Source organism: Symphalangus syndactylus, chromosome 13 (assembly GCF_028878055.3).
Source record: "Symphalangus syndactylus isolate Jambi chromosome 13, NHGRI_mSymSyn1-v2.1_pri, whole genome shotgun sequence".
NCBI lineage: Eukaryota > Metazoa > Chordata > Mammalia > Primates > Hylobatidae > Symphalangus > Symphalangus syndactylus.
In genome coordinates, this window is record NC_072435.2 from 23735929 (window position 1) to 23756861 (window position 20933).

At 49.3% G+C, this 20933-nt stretch overlaps 1 protein-coding gene across 3 annotated transcripts in view; it reads left to right on the forward strand.

Annotated features, from left to right (window-relative positions):
• The window catches only part of NLRP7 (NLR family pyrin domain containing 7), a 41757-nt gene extending 24546 nt beyond the window's left edge, over positions 1-17211 (forward strand). The window contains exons 6-13 of one of the 3 annotated variants that reach the window (XM_055238781.1): positions 148-1726; positions 2379-2576; positions 4071-4241; positions 5852-6022; positions 6787-6957; positions 9727-9894; positions 13217-13387; positions 16859-17211. In XM_055238781.1, coding sequence (XP_055094756.1) covers positions 148-1726; positions 2379-2576; positions 4071-4241; positions 5852-6022; positions 6787-6957; positions 9727-9894; positions 13217-13387; positions 16859-16991 — 2762 coding nt within the window. In that variant the 3' untranslated portion in view covers positions 16992-17211. The remainder of the gene's footprint in view (positions 1-147; positions 1727-2378; positions 2577-4070; positions 4242-5851; positions 6023-6786; positions 6958-9726; positions 9895-13216; positions 13388-16858) is intronic. The other 2 variants (XM_055238782.1, XM_055238783.1) reach the window with 2 other exon arrangements.
• The last annotated feature ends 3722 nt before the right edge of the window (positions 17212-20933 follow it).

The window sequence follows — 20933 nt, forward strand, 5'->3', positions numbered from 1 at the left end:
TAAGTGATCCACCCACCTCGGCCTCCCAAAGTGCTGGGATTACAAGCATGAACCACCGTGCCTGGCCCTCATTTCTGGTACTTGACAAGGTAATTTTCAGAAGAGCATCATCATCAGCCTCAACTGTCCTATGGGCTGTCACTGCAGGTGAAAAGGAAGGACGGAGAAATTCAATGGAGAAGCAATCTTTGGTTTGGAAGAACACCTTTTGGCGAGGAGACATTGACAATTTCCATGACGAAGTCACTCTGAGAAACCAACGGTTCATTCCATTCTTGAATCCCGGAACACCCAGGAAGGTAACACCTTACACAGTGGTGCTGCACGGCCCTGCGGGCGTGGGGAAAACCACGCTGGCCAAAAAGTGTATGCTGGACTGGACAGACTGCAACCTCAGCCCGACGGTCAGATACGCGTTCTACCTCAGCTGCAAGGAGCTCAGCCGCATGGGCCCCTGCAGTTTTGCAGAGCTGATCTCCAAAGACTGGCCTGAATTGCAGGATGACATTCCAAGCATCCTAGCCCAAGCACAGAGAATCCTGTTCGTGGTCGATGGCCTTGATGAGCTGAAAGTTCCACCTGGGGCGCTGATCCAGGACATCTGCGGGGACTGGGAGAAGAAGAAGCCGGTGCCGGTCCTCCTGGGGAGTTTGCTGAAGAGGAAGATGTTACCCAAGGCCGCCCTGCTGGTCACCACGCGGCCCAGGGTACTGAGGGATCTCCAGCTCCTGGCGCAGCAGCCAATCTACATAAGGGTGGAGGGCTTCCTGGAGGAGGACAGGAGGGCCTATTTCCTGAGACACTTTGGAGACGAGGACCAAGCCATGCGTGCCTTTGAGCTGATGAGGAGCAACGCGGCCCTGTTCCAGCTGGGCTCGGCCCCGGCGGTGTGCCGGATCGTGTGCACGACTCTGAAGCTGCAGATGGAGAAGGGCGAGGACCCGGCCCCCACCTGCCTCACCCGCACGGGGCTGTTCCTGCGCTTCCTCTGCAGCCGGTTCCCGCAGGGCGCACAGCTGCGGGGTGCGCTGCGGAAGCTGAGCCTCCTGGCCGCTCAGAGCTTGTGGGCGCAGATGTCTGTGCTCCACCGAGAGGACCTGGAAAGGCTCGGGGTGCAGGACTCCGACCTCCGCCCGTTCCTGGACGGACACATCCTCCGCCAGGACAGAGACTCCAAAGGCTGCTACTCCTTCATCCACCTCAGCTTCCAGCAGTTTTTCGCTGCGCTGTTCTACGCCCTGGAGAAGGAGGAGGAGGAGGACAGGGACGGCCACGCCTGGGACATTGGGGACGTACAGAAGCTGCTTTCCGGAGAAGAAAGACTCAAGAACCCCGACCTGATTCAAGTAGGACACTTCTTATTCGGCCTCGCTAATGAGAAGAGAGCCAAGGAGCTGGAGGCCACTTTTGGCTGCCAGATGTCACCAGACATCAAACAGGAGTTGCTGCGATGCAAAGCACATCTTCATGCAAATAAGTCCATATCCATGACCGACCTGAAGGAGGTCTTGTGCTGCCTGTATGAGTCTCAGGAGGAGGAGCTGGCGAAGGTCGTAGTGGCCCCGTTCAAGGAAATTTCTGTTCACTTGACAAATATTTCTGAAATGATGCAGTGTTCCTTCAGCCTGAAGCATTGTCAAGACTTGCAGAAACTCTCACTGCAGGTAGCAAAGGGGGTGTTCCTGGAGAATTACATGGGTTTTGAACCGGATATTGAATTTGAGAGGTAAGAACTGTTTTCCCATTCCACGTTGCACTAGGAAGAGGCCAGCGTCTCCTGTGACCTGTCGCTAACGGTCAGAATTTCCCTCTGGCTGGACTTCCTTCCAGCTTCACGTTCAACGCGGAGACACGACTTGGCAATCAGGAATTGGGGCTTTTTTTTTTTTTTTTTGAGACGGAGTCTCACTCTGTCGCCCAGGCTGGAGTGCAGTGGCACGATCTTGGCTCACTGCAAGCTCCGCCTCCTGGGTTCAAGCGATTCTCCTGCCTCAGCCTCCCGAGTAGCTGGGACTACAGGCGTGCACCACGTTGCCCGGTTAATTATTTTATTTTCTGTGGAGATGGGGGGGTCTCAGTTTCTTTCCCAGGCTGGTCTTAAACTCCTGGGCTCAAGTGATCTTCCCACTTTGGCCTAGCAAAGTGTTGGGATTACAGGCATGAGCCACCTCACTCAGCCTTATCTGTTATTTTATTTTTTTGTAAAACTTAAGATCTATACTCGTAGCAAAGTATGTGATGCAATATTGTTTACTATAGACACTGTTTTAGGTTGGTGCAAAAGTAATTGTGGTTTTTGCCATTGAAGTGTGGTTTGCAGACACCCATCTCGCCATGCAGGTACTAGTCATAAGAGATGAACATGTGTTCTCCTGCAGGTGCACTTACCTGACCATTCCGAACTGGGCGCGGCAGGATCTTCGCTCTCTTCGCCTCTGGACAGATTTCTGCTCTCTCTTCAGCTCAAATAGCAACCTGAAGTTTCTGGAAGTGAAACAAAGCTTCCTGAGCGACTCTTCTGTGCGGATTCTTTGTGACCACGTAACCCGTAGCACCTGTCATCTGCAGAAAGTGGAGTAAGCAGAAGCTCATCTTGCGAGGAAGACCCTGAACCATGACTAAGCTTCTTGTACTTTTGTTTTTTAAATTTCGAAATGTGCTGTTTCATCTCCATGTATTTGGGGATTTTCCAGCTGTCTTTTTTTTTTCTTTTTTTTTTTTTGGGTGAGATGGAGATTTACTCTTGTTGCCCAGGCTGGAGTGCAATGGTGCGATCTCAGCTCACCACATCCTCCGCCTCCCAGGTTCAAGCAATTCTCCTGCCTCAGCCTCCCAAGTAGGTGGGATTACAGGCATGTGCCACCATGCCTGGCTAACTTTGTATTTTTAGTAGAGACGGGTTTTCACCGTGTTGCCCAGGCTGATCTCGAGCTCCTGACCTCAGGTGATTCGCCTGCCTCGGCCTCCCATAGTGCTGGGATTATAGGTGTGAGCCACCGCACCTGGCCCTTTTTTTTTTTTTTGAGACAGAGTTTCACTCTGTCACCTAGGCACTGGAGTGCAATGGCTTAACCTTGTATTTTTAGTAGAGGCGGAATTTTCTCCATCTTGGCCAGGCTGGTCTCGAACTCCTGACCTAAGGTGATGCACCTGCCTCGGTCTTCAAAAGTGTTGGGATTACAGGCATGAGCCACCATGCCTGGCCCCAGCTATCTTTTTTTTTTTTTTGGTTTGTTTTGTTACCAAAACAAACCAAAAAGTAGATACAAGTACCGGTTAATCACACAGGTAAACGTGTGTCATAGGAGTTTGTTGTACAGATTATTTTGTCACCCAAGTATTAAGCCTAGTACCCATTAGTTGTTTTTCCTGATCCTCTGCTTCTTGAATTTTTTTATCTTTTTTTTTTTTTTTTTTTTTTGAGATGGAGCCAGGCGCCTGCCACCATGCCCGGCTAATTTTTTGTATTTTTAGTAGAGACGGGGTTTCACTGTGTTAGCCAGGATGGTCTTGGTCTCCTGACCTCGTGATCCACCCACCTCGGCCTCCCAAAGTGCTGGGATTACAGGCTTGAGCCACCGCGCCCAGCGAATTTTTTTTTCTTTTGAGGTGGAGTCTTGCTCTTGCCCATGCTGGAGTACAGTGGCGCAGTCTCGGTTCACTGCAACCTCTGCCTCCTGGATTCAAGTGATTCTCCTACCTCAGCCTCCCGAATACCTGGGACTGCAAGCCTGCACCTCCATGTGCAGCTAATTTTTGTATTTTTAGTAGAGACAGGGCTTCGCCATGTTGGCCAGGCTGGTCTCGAACTCCTGACTTCAGGCGATCCGCCTGCCTCGGCCCCAGCTAATTTTTGTATTTTTTGTAGAGATGGGGTTTCACCATGTTGCCCAGGTTGGTTTCAGACTCTTGACCTCAGGTTATCCTCCTGCCTCAGCCTCCCAAAGTGCTGGGGTTACAGCCATGAGCCGCTGCACCCGGCCAAGAACTTCTAATAATTTCTAAATGTGAAAGAGCTTTTTGTTTATACATGCCTCTACACAATGTGAATCTCTTCTGCTTTTCCCTAGGATTAAAAACGTCACCCCTGACACTGCGTACCGGGACTTCTGTCTTGCTTTCATTGGGAAGAAGACCCTCACGCACCTGACCCTGGAAGGGCACATCGAGTGGGAACGCACGATGATGCTGATGCTGTGTGATCTGCTCAGAAATCATAAATGCAAACTGCAGTACCTGAGGTGGGTCTCACGGTCACGGCTCTCCCCAGTACCCAGAGTCCACTGCACCGTGTTGCAGGGGGATCTAGGAAAAAGGATAAACACTCCAGATACCATCCCAGACAGGGAGTGTATTCCTCAAACAGGCCTGTGTCTGGAGTCAGCCTCTCCTCTTTTCCCCGCCAGCTTGACTTCTGTGTTGCATAACCAGCTATCAATGCAAAGAAACACCCCGAATTCTGTGCTGGGTTCCAGCTTTAGGGACGTGTTATTCCTGACTGCACCTTGCCTAACTGTTGGGATTGAGAGCAGTGGCCCCCAGCCTTTTCTGCACCAGGGCCCGGTTTTGTGCAAGACAGTTTTTCCACAGACAGGGGTTTGCGGGTAGTTTTGGGATGAAACTGTTCAATCTCAGATCAGGCACAGGAGCTAATCGTTGGTGCTTGATCCTATGCAGTGCTATGATCCCAGCACTTTGGGAGCCTGAGGTGAATGGATCATCAATCTCAGATCATCAGGAGTTCGGTACTCAGAAGGAGCATGCAACCTTCACTGCACTCATGAGAATCTTTTTTTTTTTTTTTTCTTTGAGACAGTTTTCCTCTTGTCGTCCAGGCTGGAGTGCAGTGGTGCGATCTCGTTCACTGCAACCTCTGCCTCCTGGGTTCAAGCAGTTCTCCTGTCTCAGCCTCCCGAGTAGCTTGGGTTACAGGCACGCACCACCACGCCTGGCAAATGTTCGTATTTTTAATAGAGACGGGGTTTCACCATGTTGGCCAGGCTGGTCTCGAACTCCTGACCTCAAGTGAACCACCTGCCTCGGCCTCCCAAAGTGCTAGGATTACAGGCATGAACCACTGTACCTGGCCAGGATAAAATTTTTGAGTATTAAGCATCAATTTGCCCCTTCTAGTTCCAGCTACACTGGAGGCTGAGGTGGGAGGATCATTTGAGCCCAGGAGACAGGTTGTGGTGACCTGTGATCATGCCACTGCACTCCAGCCTGGGCAACAGAGCGAGATCCTGTCTCAAAAAAAAAAATTTTTTTTCCCCCTACAAAATCATCCACACAGGCCGTTTTGGTGAAACATTGCACAGAATTGTATTACAATCTCTTGGAGATGGGGCTGGATGTTACTCTAATGGCCATGGGGATACTTGAAGAAGCAGAGGCAACATTAGATCTTTCCAATAATTCAGGCCAGGGTTGGAGACATGAGTAGAATGAGATAAACCAGAGACATAATGTCTTGGGAAGTGAAGCAGACGAAGCTGATCTGGGCCAGGCACGGTGGCTCATGCCTGTAATCCCAGCACTTTGGGAGGCCGAGGTGGGTGGATCATCTGAGGTCAGGAGTTCAAGACCAGTGTGGCCAACATGGTGAAATCCTGTCTCCGCTAAAAATACAAAAATTGGCGTATGCCTCTCACCCCAGCTACTTGGGAGGCTGAGGCAGAAGAATGTCTTGAACCCGGGAGGTGGAGGCTGCAGTGAGGTGAGATCACACCTTTGCACTCCAGACTGGGCAACAGAGTGAAACTCTGTCTCAAAAAAAAAAAAAAAAAAAAAAAAAGCTGATAGGGTGTACTCTGTCCTCCCAGAAGAATGACTTTTCCCACTCTTTTCACAGGTTGGGAGGTCACTGTGCCACCCCAGAGCAGTGGGCTGAATTCTTCTATGTCCTCAAAGCCAACGAGTCCCTGAAGCACCTGCATCTCTCAGCCAATGTGCTCCTGGACGAGGGTGCCCAGTTGCTGTACAAGACCATGACACACCCAGAACACTTCCTGCAGATGCTGTCGTAAGTCTCCTCTTCCCACGGGCAGTTCTGGTTTAGTTCTGGGGCCGTAGAAGAGAAAGGGTAACACCTGACTTACTGCGCCACCCTCGTGGCGCCTCTCACTGAAATAAACACCTGCTTCAGGCTGGGCGCGGTGACTCCTGCCTGTAATCTCAGCAGAGAGGTGGGCAGATCATCTGAGTTCAGGAGTTCGAGACCAACCTGGCCAACATGGTGAAACCCTGTCTCTTAAAAATACCAAAAACAGGCCGGGCGCGGTGGCTCACGCCTGTAATCCCAGCACGTTGGGAGGCCAAGGTGGGCAGATCACGAGGTCAAGAGATTGAGACCATCCTGGCTAACATGGTGAAACCCCGTCTCTACTAAAAAATACGAAAAATTATCCAGGCGTGGTGGGCGCCTGTAGTCCCAGCTACGCAGGAGGCTGAGGCAGGAGAATGGCGTGAACCCGGGAGGCGGAGCTTGCAGTGAGCCGAGATCGCACCACTGCACTCCGGCCTGGGCGACAGAGCGAGACTCCGTCTCAAAAAAAAAAAAAACAAACAAAAGAACACCTGTGTCCTGTGATGGCTCCAGGTGGACCGCTGCATCTTGGCCTTCTCGCCTTCCTGCTCTTTTGTGGCCGTGATGACTCGCACAGGACAGAGGGCAGGGGATGAACAGGAAGGGCTGAAGCTGAGGACCCTAGCATGTGGACATCGCCAAGCAGGTTGGAGTTGTGGAAATGTTCTCATCCTTTTACCATTTGTTTCATATTTTTGCAGGTTGGAAAACTGTCGTCTTACAGAAGCCAGTTGTAAGGACCTTGCTGCTGTCTTGGTTGTCAGCCAGAAGCTGACACATCTGTGCTTGGCCAAGAACCCCATTGGGGATACAGGGGTGAAGTTTCTGTGTGAGGGCTTGAGTTACCCTGACTGTAAACTGCAGACCTTGGTGTAAGTCCCTGTTGGGTGTGTGTGTGTGTGTGTGTGTGTGTGTGTATGTGTGTGCACGTGAATTCAAGCAGGAGAGAGATGAAAGTACTTGTTAATTCATTTCAAATGTAACTTTTAAAAACCTGGTAAGAATTAAAGAACAGGCAGAGGCCAGGCGCGGTGGCTCATGCCTGTAATCCCAGCACTTTGGGAGGCTGAGGCAGGTGGATCATGAGGTCAGGAAATGGAGACCATCCTGGTTAACATGGTGAAACCCTGTCTGTACTAAAAATACCAAAAATTAGCCAGGTGTGGTGGCGGATGCCTGTAGTCCCAGCTACTTGGGAGGCTGAGACAGGAGAATGGCGTGAACCTGGAAGGCGGAAGTTGCAGTGAGCCGAGATCGCACTACTGCACTCCAGCCTGGGCAACAGAGCAAGACTTTTTCTCAAAAAAACAAACAAAAAAAACCAGGCAGGTACAGGTAGAAACATGTTAATATTTGCATGTCGGCAGGGCTTCTTCCTGCTATGAAGGAAGATTTGAGATAAGCAGTTGGTTCTCGGATCTGATGCTTTGTGTGTGTTCTTTCAAATTCCTATGACATAGTACTGCCTGCTATTCGAGGTAGGTTGAGTTATATGGTAGGGCCAGTGACACCTTTTTAAAAATTTTATTTCCATAGGTTATTGGAGAACAGGTGGTGAATGGTGGGCAGATCACCTAAGGTTCGAGACCAGCCTGGCCAACATGGTGAAAACCCGTCGCTACTAAAAAATACAAAAATTAACCAGGCTTGGTGGTGCGTGCCTATAGTACCAGCTACTCAGAAGGCTGAGGTAGGAGAATCGCTCAAATCTGGGAGGCAGAGGCTGCAGTGAGCTGAGATGGCGCCACTGCACTCCAGCCTGGGCGACAGAGTGAGACTCTGTCTCAAGAAAAAAAAAAAAACTCAACAAAAATCCTTATTTATAAAAAACATAGGTGGCAGGTTGGAATTGACCCATGGACTGTGGTTGGCTGAATCTTGTTATAAGGAAAGAAGCCCAGCATGAGTTGCCTGTTCACATTAAAATTATGGTTAGAACAATATTCAAGAGATTGCATAGGGTTGAAGACCTATTCCTGTTCAGAAATTCTAGCTAGTGTTCATTTCTGAGATTCTTTTTTCTTTTTTTGGATGAAGTCTCACTCTGTCGCCCACACTGGAGTGCAGTGGTGTAATCTCGGCTCACCGCAACCTCTGCCTCTCAGGTTCAAGCGATTCTCCTGCCTTAGCCTCCCAAGTAGCTGGGATTACAGGTGCCCTCCACCATGCCTGGCTAATTTTTGTACTTTTAGTAGAGATGGGGTTTCACCATATTGGCCAGGCTGGTCTTGAACTCCTGGCCTTAGGTGATCTGCCTGCCTCGGCCTCCCAAAGTGCTGGGGTTCCAGGCATGAGCCACTGTGCCTGGCTTAGAATAACTATTGTTAAACAGTCACCTGCCTAATCGTTATATGATGTGTACTTGCACCAAAACATCACACTATACCCCTATATACGTAGAATGTGTCAATTAAAGACAGAACCTAAACGTGAAATAAAATGACAAGGGAAGTGAAATTTCCATAATCTAACCGTGCAGAAAATAACTGACCCAGGTCTCAGATCCTGTCCTGGGTCGGTCTAAACCCAGAGCCTAAGATACTGTCCCAGGCAGAGCTGGAAATGGATGGAATCAGAAGCAGAAGGCCATTTGGATGATTTTTTTTTTTTTTTTTTTTCTAACTGAGTCTCTCTGTCACCAGGCTGGAGTGCAGTGGTGCGATCTTGGCTCACTGCAGCCTCCGCTTCCTGGGTTCAAGTAATTAATTCTCCTACCTCAGCCTCCTGAGTAGCTAGGATTACAGGCATGGGCCACCACACCCGGCTAATTTTGTATTTTTAGTAGAGACGGGGTTTCTCCATGTTGCTTAGGCTGGTCTCGAACTCCCGACCTCAGGTGATCCATCTGCCTCAGCCTCCCAAAGTGCTGAGATTACAGGTGTAAGCCATCGTGCCCAGCTAACTTTTGTATTTAGTAAAGATGGGGTTTCACCACTTTGGCCAGGCTGGTCTTGAACTCCTGATCTCGTGATTCACCCACCTTGGTCTCCGTAAGTGCTGAGATTACAGGCTTGAGCCAGCGCGCCCGGCCCGATTTTTGTACTTTTTAGTAGAGATGGGGTTTCACCATGTTGGCCAGGCTGGTCTCGAACTCCTGACCTCAAGTGATCTGCCCGTCTTGGCCTCTCACTGCTGTGATTATAGGCGTGAGCCACTGTGCCCGGCCCATTTGCATGCTTTTATGTACAGGTCCACCTGGAAGTATATAGCTCCAGTTCATGGGTCAATTCCTACCTGCCACCTATGTTTTTTATAAATACTTTTTTTTGTTGTTGTTTTTTTCTTGAGACAGAGTCTCGCTCTGTCACCCCGGCTGGAGTGCAGTGGCGCGATCTCAGCTCACTGCAGCCTCTGCCTCCCGGATTCAAGCGATTCTCCTGCCTCAGCCTTCTGAATAGCTGGTACTACAGGTGCGCACCACCAAGCCTGGTTATATAGGTGGCGGGCACCTATAATCCCAGCTACTTGGGAGGCTGAGGCAGAAGAATCGCTTGAACCTGGGAGGCAGAGGTTGCAGTGAGCCAAGATTGCAGCACTATATTCCGGTATATAGGTGGAAGGTATATAGTGTTGGAAATAACTGCTTCACAGGGCGTTAGCCAGAGGGATAACAGGCTTCTCTTCCTTTGATTATCCCGCAGATTACAGCAATGCAGCATAACCAAGCTTGGCTGCAGATATCTCTCAGAGGCACTCCAAGAAGCCTGCGGCCTCACAAACCTGGACTTGAGTCTCAACCAGATAGCTCGTGGATTGTGGATTCTCTGTCAGGCGTTAGAGAATCCAAACTGTAACCTAAAACACCTACGGTAGACGATTTTCTTTTCTTCCTTTCTTTCTTTGAGACAGGGTCTTGCTCTGTCCCCCAGGCTGGAGTGCAGTGGGGTGATCACGGCTCACTGTGGCTTCAGTCTTCCAGGCTTGTTCGGCCCTCCCACCTCAGCCTCCTGAGCAGCTGGGTCTACAGGCATGTGTTACCATGGCCAGCTAACTGTTTTCTGTACAGATGGGGTCTTGTCATCTTTCCCGGGCTGGTTTTGAACTCTGGTGCTCAAAGAATCCTCCCACCTCGGCCTCCCAATGTGCGAGGATTACAGGCATGAGCCATCATGCCTGGCCTCATTTTTAAAGTGTTTGGAAATCTGGAAATCCTTAATTTCTATGTTTTCTTGTTTTTTTTTGAGCCTCGCTCTAGTTGCCCAGGCTGGAGTGCAGTGGTGTGATCTTGCCTCACTGCAACCTCCATCTCCCAGTTGCAAATGGTTCTCCTGCCTCAGCCTCCTGAGTAGCTGGGATTACAGGCACCCGCCACCATGCCCGGCTAATTTTTTGTGTTTTAGGTAGAGACAGGGTTTCACCATGTTGGTCAGGCTGGTCTCGAACTCCTGACCACAGGTGATCCGCCTGCCTCGGCCTCCCAAAGTGCTGGGATTACAGGCGTGAGCCACCGCGCCTGGCCAATTTCTATGTTTTCAATATTTTTTTTTGAGACGGAGTCTCGCTCTGTCACCCAGGCTGGAGTGCAGTAGCTCTGCCTCCTGGGTTCACGCCATTCTCCTACCTCAGCCTCTCCGAGTAGCTGGGACTACAGGCGCCCGCCACCACGCCCGGCTAATTTTTTTGTATTTTTAGTAGAGACGGGGTTTCACCGTGGTCTCGATCTCTTGACTTCGTGATCCGCCCCCCTCTGCCTCCCACAAGTGCTGGGATTACAGGCATGGGCCACCACGCCCATCCAATTTCTATGTTTGTTTTCAATATCTCAAACTGTATCACTTTGAATGCAGTTGTTTTTTTTTTTTTTTGAGAAGGAGTTTCACTTTTGTTGCCCAGGCTGGAGTGCAATGGCACGATCTCGGCTCACCGCAACCTCCGCCTCCCAGGTTCAAGTGATTCTCCTGCCTCAGCCTCCCTAGTAGCTGAGATTACAGGCATGTGCCACCACGCCCGGCTAATTCTGTATTTTTAGTAGAGACGGGGTTTCCCCATGTTGGTCAGGCTGGTCTCGAACTCCTGACTTCAGGTGATTCACCCGCTTCAGCCTCCCAAAGTGCTGGGATTACAGGCATGAGCCACCACACCCGGCTGAATGCAGTTTCAAGAGCAAACCCCTCCAGAAACTGAATATAGGTGGGTGGGCACTTCCAAAGTCAGGTAGAGGGCCTGGAGAAGTGAAATATAGATGAGAATGGCCCCCAGGGACCTGGGCTTCAGCAACATGCTGCTTCTGCTGGGATCCAGGAATCAGGAAGCAGTGAGCCTGCCCCAGCTCATAAACCCAGGGAACCACAGGTGGGATACCACCCCCAGGAAATGCAAAGTCTCCACAAATGGAATGGCGAGCTCTTCATCACTTCTCTCCCCCAACTTTGTCAATTGCATCTCTTGGATGCAACCTATTTTCCAACTAGAATCTGCAATCCTAATGCGAAGAGAATCTGCATAATGTCATTACTACTTAGCTTTGCTGTAGAGACAAGAAAAACCACTAGAACACAGGGTACTTTTTTTGTTTTTTCAGACAGAGTCTCGCTCTGTCACCCAGGCTGGAGTGCAGTGATGCCATCTTGCTTGGCTCACTGCAACCTCAGCCTCCAAGGTTCAAGCGATTCTCCTGATGCAGCCAAGCAGTTGGCATTACAGGCATGCACCACCATACCCAGCTAATTTTTGTATTTTTAGTAGAGACCAGGTTTCACCATGTTGGCCAGACTGGTCTCAAACTCCTGACCTCAAGTGACCCACCTGCCTCAGCCTCCCAAAGTGCTGGGATTGTAATCCTGTAGGCATGAGCCACCGTTCCTGGCCTCCTGAAGTTTCTTAACCCATCACCCTGACGAACATTTCAAGCTTCAAGCCAGACTGTGACACCTTTATTTCCAAACACTCAAAAGCTCAGTGCAAATAAAGGGGTGGATTACCTGGTGTCTTGTGCCTGTAATCATCCCAGCTATGCCTGTAATCCTAGATTCTCGGGAGGCTGGGGCAGGAGAATCACTTGAACCTGGGAGGCAGAGGTTGCAGTGAGCCGAGATGGCGCCATTGCACTCCAGCCTTGGCAACAAGAGCGAACCTCTGTCTTAAAAAAAAAAAAATCGAAGGCTTTTACAGTGGCCTACAGATCCTTATGGGATCCTCTTATAAGTTATGAGCCAAAATCATTCTACTTTTTCACTAGCTCAGTATTTTATTGACAAGATTCCTTCCCCCTATTTGCATGCTGGTTCATGATCTATCATCCTTCAGTTTGTTTCCTCATATCACTTTCCAAAAGAGGACTTAAATGACCAGCATAAGTCTAGCCAATGCCTCTCTGGTTGACTTACCTCTAAGTGGTTTATTTTAATACCATCATCCATTGTCTTCAATAGAACATATCGAGGTGTCTGCTGTCACTAAAAACTCTAAGGACGAGGATTTGCTCTGCTCACTCCCCTCTGCATTTCCTCACTACTGAAGCCCCAGTAAATATGCTGCTTGTTTTTTTGTTTGTTTGTTTGTTTTTTGTTGTTGAGACCAAGTCTCACTCTTTCACCCAAGCTGGAATGCAGTGATGATACATTGGCTCACTACAACCTCTGCCTCCTGGGTTCAAGCGATTCTCCTGCCTCTTGAGTAGTTGGAATTACAGGTGGCGCCACCATACCTGGCTCATTTTTGTATTTTCATTTTATTTTATATATTTGTGAGATGGAGTCTCATTCTATTGCCCAGGCTGGAGTGCAATGGCATGATCTTGGCTCACCGTAACCTCCGCCTCCCAGGCTCAAGCGATTCTTGTGCCTCAGCCTCCCAAGTAGCTGGCATTAAAGGCACACACCACCATGCATGGCTAATTTTTTGTAGAGATGGGGTTTCGCCATGTTGGCCTGGCTGGTCTCGAACTCCTGACCTCAGGTGATCCACCCTCCTCTGCCTCCCAAGGTGCTGGGGCTACAGGTGCCTGCCCCCACGCCCTGCCTAATCTTTGTATTTTTAGTAGAGATGGGGTTTGACCATGTTGGCAAGGCTGGTCTCGAACCCCTGGCCTCAAGTGATCCACCCACCTCGGCCTCCCAAAGTGTTGAGATGACAGGCGTGAGCCACTATCTGCTCAGTGAATGTGTGGGTTTCCATGTTCTTCCTCAACAGCCTCTGGAGCTGCTCCCTCATGCCTTTCTATTGTCAGCATCTTGGATCTGCTCTCATCAGCAATCAGAAGCTTGAAACTCTGGACCTGGGCCAGAATCATTTGTGGAAGAGTGGCATAATTAAGCTCTTTGGGGTTCTAAGACAAAGAACTGGATCCTTGAAGACACTCAGGTATGGGTTTTTTTTGTTTGTTTGTTTTTTGTTTTTGTTTTTTTTTTGAAATGGAGTCTTGCTCTGTCACCCAGGCTGGAGTGCAATGGCGAGATCTTGGCTCACTGCAACCTCCGCCTCCCAGGTTCAAGCAATTCTCCTGCCTCAGCCTCCTGAGTAGCTGGGCCTAGAGGCATGCCAACATGTCCAGCTAATTTTTGTATTTTTTTCTTTTTCTTTTTTTTTTTTTTGAGATGGGGAGTTTTGTTCTTGCAGCCCAGTCTGGAGTGCAGTGGTGCGATCTTGGCTCAATGCAACCTCCACCTCCTGGGTTCAAGCGATTCTCCCACCTTGGCCTCCCAAGTAGCTGGGATTACAGATGCCTGCCACCACGCCTGGCTAATTTTTGTATTTTTAGTAGAGAGGGGTTTCACCATGTTGGCCAGGCTAGTCTTGAACTCCTGACCTCAGGTGAGCCACCTGCCTCGGCCTCCCAAATTGGTGGGATTACAGACGTGAGCCATTGCGCCCGGCCTTTTTGTTTTTTGCTTTTTGGGATGGAGTCTCACTCTGTCACCCAGGCTGGAGTGCAGTGGTGTGATCTTGACTCACTGCAGCCTCCGTCTCACAGGTTGAAGCGATTTTCCTGCCTCAACCTCCCGAGTAGCTGGGATTACAGGTACACACCACCACAGCTGGCTAATTTTTTTTGTTTGTTTTTTTAAGACAGTCTCTCTCTGTCGCCCAGGCTGGAGTGCAGTGACACTATCTCGGCTCACTGCAAACTCCGCCTCCTGGGTTCAAGTGATTCTCCTGCTGCAGCCTCCCGAGTAGCTAGGATTACAGTCGCTCGCCACCACGCCTGGCTAATTTTTGTATTTTTAGTAGAGATGGGGTTTTGCCATGTTGGCCAGGCTGGTCTTGAGCTCCTGACCTCAGGTGATCTTCTCGCCTTGGCCTCCCAAAGTGCTGGGATTACAGGCATGAGCCACTGCACCTGGCCAATTTTTTGTAGTTTTTAGCTGAGATGGGGTTTCACCACGTTGGTCAGGTTGGTCTCAAACTCCCAACCTCAGGTGATCCACCTGCCTCAGCCTCTCAAAGTGCTGGATTACAGGTGTGAGTCACTGTGCCCGGCCCTGGGATGGCTGTTTCACACGGTGAATTTCCCATGCAGAGAAGAGTTTTTTTGGGAGTGGGTGCACTCTTTGTAGGGATCACCTTAAAGCATCTTTCTATAGCACACTCCTAGCTTAGGAGATAATTTAAAAATTAGATACTTCTCTAAAATTCTCTGTGAATTGAATATTGTCTAACGTTCCCCCAAAACACTTAGTACTAGGCATACTGAGAGTTTAAATCATCCTGGAATACAGACTGGAAGCTTGTGTGTATGTGTGTGCATGAGCATACACACACACACACACATATGCACACACACACACCCCTAATCATTATATCCAAAAATAGGTAGTTCGCAGAGCTGTCCTGGGTCTTAGCTTTTCAGAAGATCATCCTACAGATGTTCCCTTAATTGTGAACCGTGTATATCTTTTCAATGACTTATTTTAACATAATCTACCTTTAGTTTCTTCTTGTCTTTCTCTTTTCTTTTTTTCTTTTCTTTCTCTTTTTTCTTTTCTTTTTTTTTTTTTCCTTTCTTTTCTTTTTGAGACAACGTTTTGCTCTGTTGCACTGTGTGGCTGTGTTGCCAAGGTTCTCAAACTCCTGGCTTCAAACGATCCTCCTGTCTTGGTCTCACGAAGTACTGGGATTGCAGGCGTGAGCCACTTTGCACAGCCCACTTGTCTTATTCAAGAGTTATTTTAGTTGTAGAGATGATACCCACGTAAACTGCTTAATGATGCCCAGCATTCCACTATTGGAATGCTAAGCATGTGGGAGTTATTTATATCCTGATCAAGGTCATTGCCAAGGTATGATTTTTCACACGTCTGCAATTCAAATAATTGTAACCTCTGGCATAAATGGGTTAAGGTTTTAGGGGTATATCATTAAACTTGAGCTAAATAGTGTCATGCTTCTCTTGCTAGTGGGACCGAGGTCTATAATGCCACCAAGAACTATTGGTGACAAATCTCTAGACCCCTGTGGTCTCTGATGTCATATGTTTTGGGCATATTTCTTTTCTCATTCCTCAGTTTCTCCTTTGGGAGGCCAAGGTGGGAGGATTGTTTGAGGCCAGGAGTTTGAGACCAGCCTGTGCAACATAGCAAGCCAGTGTCTCTACAGTCACCACCCCTCATGTTCAGGTACACAGGCTTGCATGCTGCAGCCACGTTAGAGCCAAGTTTGCTATCATTAACCCTGGGGTTCACGCTGGCATTCTCTTAGTTCTACTGAAGGTTTGATTCGCCACTATTTTTTATTTATTTATTTGGAGACAGAGTCTTGCTCCGTCACCCAGGCTGCAGTGCAGTGGCGCGATATTGGCTCACTGAAACGTCTGCGTCCCAGGTTCAAAGCGATTCTCCTGTGTCAGCCTTCTGAGTAGCTGGTATTACAGTTTGCCACCATGCCCAGCTAATTTTCGTATTTTTAGTAGAGACGGGTTTCACTATGTTGGCCAGGCTGATCTCGAACTCCTGACCTCAGGTGATCCGCCCGCCTCGGCCTCCCAAAGTGCTGGAATTATATATAGGCGTGAGCCACCGTGCACCGGCCTGATTATCTATTTTTTAAATTTATTTTTTAAAGGCATGTTTTACTCTGTTACCCAGGCTGGAGTGCAGTAGGGCAATCTCCAGCTCGTTGCAACCTCCGCCTCCTGGGCTCAAGTGATCCTCCTGCCTCAGCCTCCCGAGTAGCTGGGACTACAGGCATGCACCACCATTCCTGGCTAACTTTTTGTATTTTTGGTAGAGACAGGGTTTCACCGTGTTGCCCAGGCTGGTCTTGAACTGCTGAGCTCAAGCAATCTGCCTGACTTGGCCTCCCAAAGTGCTGGGACTACAGGTGTGAGACACCGGGCCTGGCCATAATCTTTTTTTTTTAGACTTATAAGGATCCCCATTGTGTGGGTCTAAATTTCTTTTTAGAAAACGTTTCTGGCCGGGTGCCGTGGCTCACGTCTGTAATCCCATGGCTTTGGGAGGCCGAGGTGTACGGATCACTTGAGGCCAGAAGTTCGAGACCAGCCTGGCTAACGTGTTGAAACCCCATCTGTACTGTAAATACAAAACTTAGCCGAGCGTGGTGGTGCACACCTGTAATCACAGTTACTCAGGAGCCTGAGGCATGAGAATTGCTTGAACTCGGGAGCTGGAGGTTGCAGAGAGCCAAGATGGCACCACTGTACCCCAGCCTGGGCAACAGAGCAAGACCCTGTCCCCCCAGAAAATCCCAAAAACGTTTCCTGCTTTGAGTATTTGAAAACAGATATTCAGACATCCTGGTTAGTTGAGAATGAATTTCTTGGGACAATGAAACTATAGGCGCTCTGGGAACATTTGTGTTCTCTGATCCCTCCAGGTTGAAGACCTATGAAACGAATGTGGAAATCAAGAAGCTGTTGGAGGAAGTGAAAGAAAAGAATCCGAAGCTGACTATTGATTGCAATGCTTCCGGGGCAACGGCACCTCCGTGCTGTGACTTTTTTTGCTGAGCAGCCTGGGATCGCTCTGTGAATTACACAGGAAGCGGGAATCGGGTCTCTAAGATATGAATGCAGGTCAGAGGGTCACATGTTAACACTAGAGTCTGTGTCAAGATGCAGGATTTGACTCTGGTTTTCTCACTGTTTTTGGGAGATTCTGCACCAGTCACGCACCCCCTTCACATCACGCTATGTACTTTTTCACAGGGATAATAAAGTTAGAGCACTCGTTGCGGCTGCGTTTATTGACATGCTCAAGAGAAACCTGCAATAAATATGGTACTCTGTGCTTAGTCTACGAGGAAGTATTGCTAAGAAGTTCAGGGATGATTCCGTTGATTCTTGTATTTTCTTCCCTAACTCGGGCACCACTTGGTCTAGTTTACTAGCTGCCTGGTGCATCTATGTGATCAGTATGTCTTTGTGACTTATTTGCTCATATCCTAACCCACACATTGACAAACGGGCCAGATAGTTAATATGCGTGGCACTGTGGGCCCCGTGGTCTCTCATCAGCTCTCAGCTGTGCCTTTGGACATGGAAGCAGCGCAGGGCCTGGCTGGGGCCTGCGGAGGCTTCCCAGAAACAGCTCGTGGGCCATGGGCAGCCAGCCCTGTTCTAATCTATCCTGTTACACGCAAAGCACAAGCTTACAGTCACTGTTGTCTTTAATTCAGAAGATGGCCCTGCCTCATGCCGGCTCTGCCTGGCTCCCACGGGCTGGCTGCTACTCTCTCTCTGTGTGTGTGTGTGTCTCTCTGTCTCTGTCTCTCTTTGTTTCTCTGTGTCTCTATCGCTGTGTCTGTTTCTCTGTGTGTCTCTCTGTCTCTGGGTGTTTTCTCCGTATCTCTTTGTATGTGACTCTTTGTCTCTGTCTCTCTGTTCTTTTTTTTTTTTTGAGATGGAGTTTCACTCTTGTCGCCCATGTCACCCATGCTGGAGCGCAATAGCATGATCTTGGCTCACTGCAACCTCCACCTACCAGGTTCAAGAGATTCTCCTGCCTCAGCCTTCCGAGTAGCCGGAATTACAGTCGTATGCCACCATGCCTGGCTAATTTTTTATATTCTTACTAGAGACAGGGTTTCACAACGTTGGCCAGGCTGGTCTCGAACTCCTGACCTCAGGTGATCCACCCGCCTCGGCCTCCCAAAGTGGTGGGATTACAGGCGTGAGCCACCGCGCCCAGCCTGTCTGTCTCTGTTTCTGTGTGAGTCTGTGGCTGTCTCTGGGAGTCTCTGTGTATGTCTCTGTCTCTCCCCTCCCCGGTTCTCTCTGCTTCCCATTGCCATGGCAAACACAGCTTTTCCACACCCTGTATTTGGTCATTCATAGAAAACGCATAGAAGTCACTCCGCAATTTTCCTTAAGAATGAAAAGTCACCATGATGTTAACAATGGCTTCCAGGTGCTGCCAAAAGGGACTGACCCCTCCTCACTTCGCTCTCCAAACTTGCAGTAGGTGATGAAACTATTTTAAGAATAAGAGTGGCCGGGCGCGGTGGCTCACGCCTGTAATCCCGGCACTTTGGGAGGCTGAGGCGGGCAGATCACCTGAGGTCGGGAGGTCGAGACCAGCTTCATCATGGGGAAACCCCATCTCTACTAAAAATACAAAATTAGCCAAAATTAGCCGGGCGTGGTGGTGCATGCCTGTAGTTCCAGCTACTCGGGAGGCTGAGGCAGGAGAATCACTTGAACCCGTGAGGCGGAGGTTGCGGTGAGCCGAGATTGCGCCACTGCACTCCAGCCTGGGCAATAAGAGCAAAACTGTGTCTCAAAAAAAAAAAAATAAGAGCATTGATATGGGGAAAGTTGTCATGGTCCCAGGCACAAAAACACGGGCATATGGCTAATGCTTTAGGTTGAAAGCTTGTATGACAAAGTTTTCCTTTTTTTTTTTTGAGATGGAGTCTCGCCTCTGTCACCCAGGCTGGAGTGCAGTGGTGTGATCTCGGCTCACTGCAACCTCCACCTCCTGGGTTCAGGTGAGTCTTCTGTCCCAGCCTCTCGAGTAGCTGGGACTAGAGGTGTGTGTCACCATGCCTGGCTAGTTTTTGTATTTTTAGTAGAGATGAGGTTTCACCATGTTAGCCAGGCTGGTCTTGAACTCCTGACCTCAGGTGATCTGCCCACCTTGGCCTCCCAAAGTGCTGGGATGACAGGCATGAGCCACTGCGCCTGGCCTGACAAAGTTCTTCTTACTAACCCAAACCTGAAGGTTGAGTGGCTTCGGCACTGAATGATCCCATGAAGGCCCTCATTTATCTTGCTGTTGAGCGTTGCTGTCTTTCGTGAGCCCTTGTCAAGATAAGTCTTCTCCAATGCTCGAGGTCGCCGTGCTGTTTAGGGCTACAGTCAGCTGGTGGTAATGCAGGCTGTGGGTAACAGTGTTGAGTGGGATACAGCTTACATCAATGGGAAGGGTGGTGGAGACAGCGTGAATAAAGGAAGTGGTCAGGTGATGAGAGCTGGGGCTGAGTCAACATGTAGGGTTCTGCATGGGCATGAAGTTCCTGTGTAGAATTTGCTAAAAATAAAGACACAAAGATAGTAGGTAGAGGCTGGGAGTGAAAACGTCTAGGTCGGACTCTGCTGCATATTTAATTGAAGTTTTTTTCCCCTAAATATTTTATCTACTTAAAAATTTTGATTTTGTTTAAGAAGGTAGTTTTTTTTTTTTGGTGGGGTGGTGGGGTGGACAGAGTCTCATTCGGTTGCCTAGGCTGGAGTGCAGTGGCGTGATTTCACCATGTTGGCCAGGCTAGTCTCAAACTCCTGACCTCAGGTGACCCACCCGCCTTGGTTGAGCCAGTACGCCCAGCCAAGATGGTGGTGGTGCTCTGTTGCTCACAGCCGGGTTGGAGTGCGATGGTGCGATCTTAGCTCCCTGCAGCCTTAAACTCAAGGAGGCCTCCCAGCTGAGCCTCCTGAGCTGGGATTACAGGTGCATGCCAAACATGCTTGGCTCATTCCAAAATATTTTATAGAGATGGAGTCTCGCTGTATTGACCCGGCTGGTCTTGAACTGCTGGTCTCCAGTTATCTCCTTGCCTTAGCCTCCCAAAGTGCTGGGATTACACACGTGAGCTGCCACACTGGGCTCTTACCCACTTACGATAATAAACACAGAACTCCTAAAGTGCTGTGATTACCGCGCCTGGCCAGCCTTAATTACCTCTGAAAAGCGCTGTGGCCAAATATAGTGACATCTGGGGCTAGGGCTTGTACGTGAAGTTTGGTGGGACCAATTCAGTCCGTAGCAAGGACTGTCCTTGTATCACATGATGTATAGCAGCACCCCTGGACTTGGATGAGCCTGAGCCTGCCCCCACTGCAACTCGTGACAACCAAAAAAACCTCTCGGGATGTGGCCAGATGCCCCCATGGGGACAAAATCACCCCCAGTTAAGAATGGCTGGCTCAGTCATTCACAATTGCAAAGGTGTGGAACCAACCGAAGTGCCCATTGACTAATGAGTGGATAAAGAAAACGTGGTGTCTATATACCATGGAATCCTATTCAGCCATTAGAAGGAATGAAATAATGTCATTTCCAGCAACTTGGATGCAGCTGGAGGCCATTATTCTAACAGGAGTAGAATCCATATGTTCTCACTTTTTTTTTTTTTTTTTTTTTAAAGACAGTTTCGCTCTTGTTGCCCAGGCTGGAGTGCAATGGTGTGATCTTGGCTCACCGCAACCTCTGCCTCCTGGGTTCAAGCGATTCTCCAACCTCAGCCTCCCTAGTAGCTGGGATTATAGGCACCTGCCACCACGCCCAGCTATGTATTTTTCTATTTTTATTAGAGATAGGGTTTCACCATGTTGGCCAGACTGGTCTTGAACTCCTGGCCTCAGGCGATGCACCTGCCTCAGCACCCCCAAAGTGCTGGGATTACAGGCATGAGCCACCGCCACCGTGCCTGGCTCTGTATGTTCTCAGTGGGA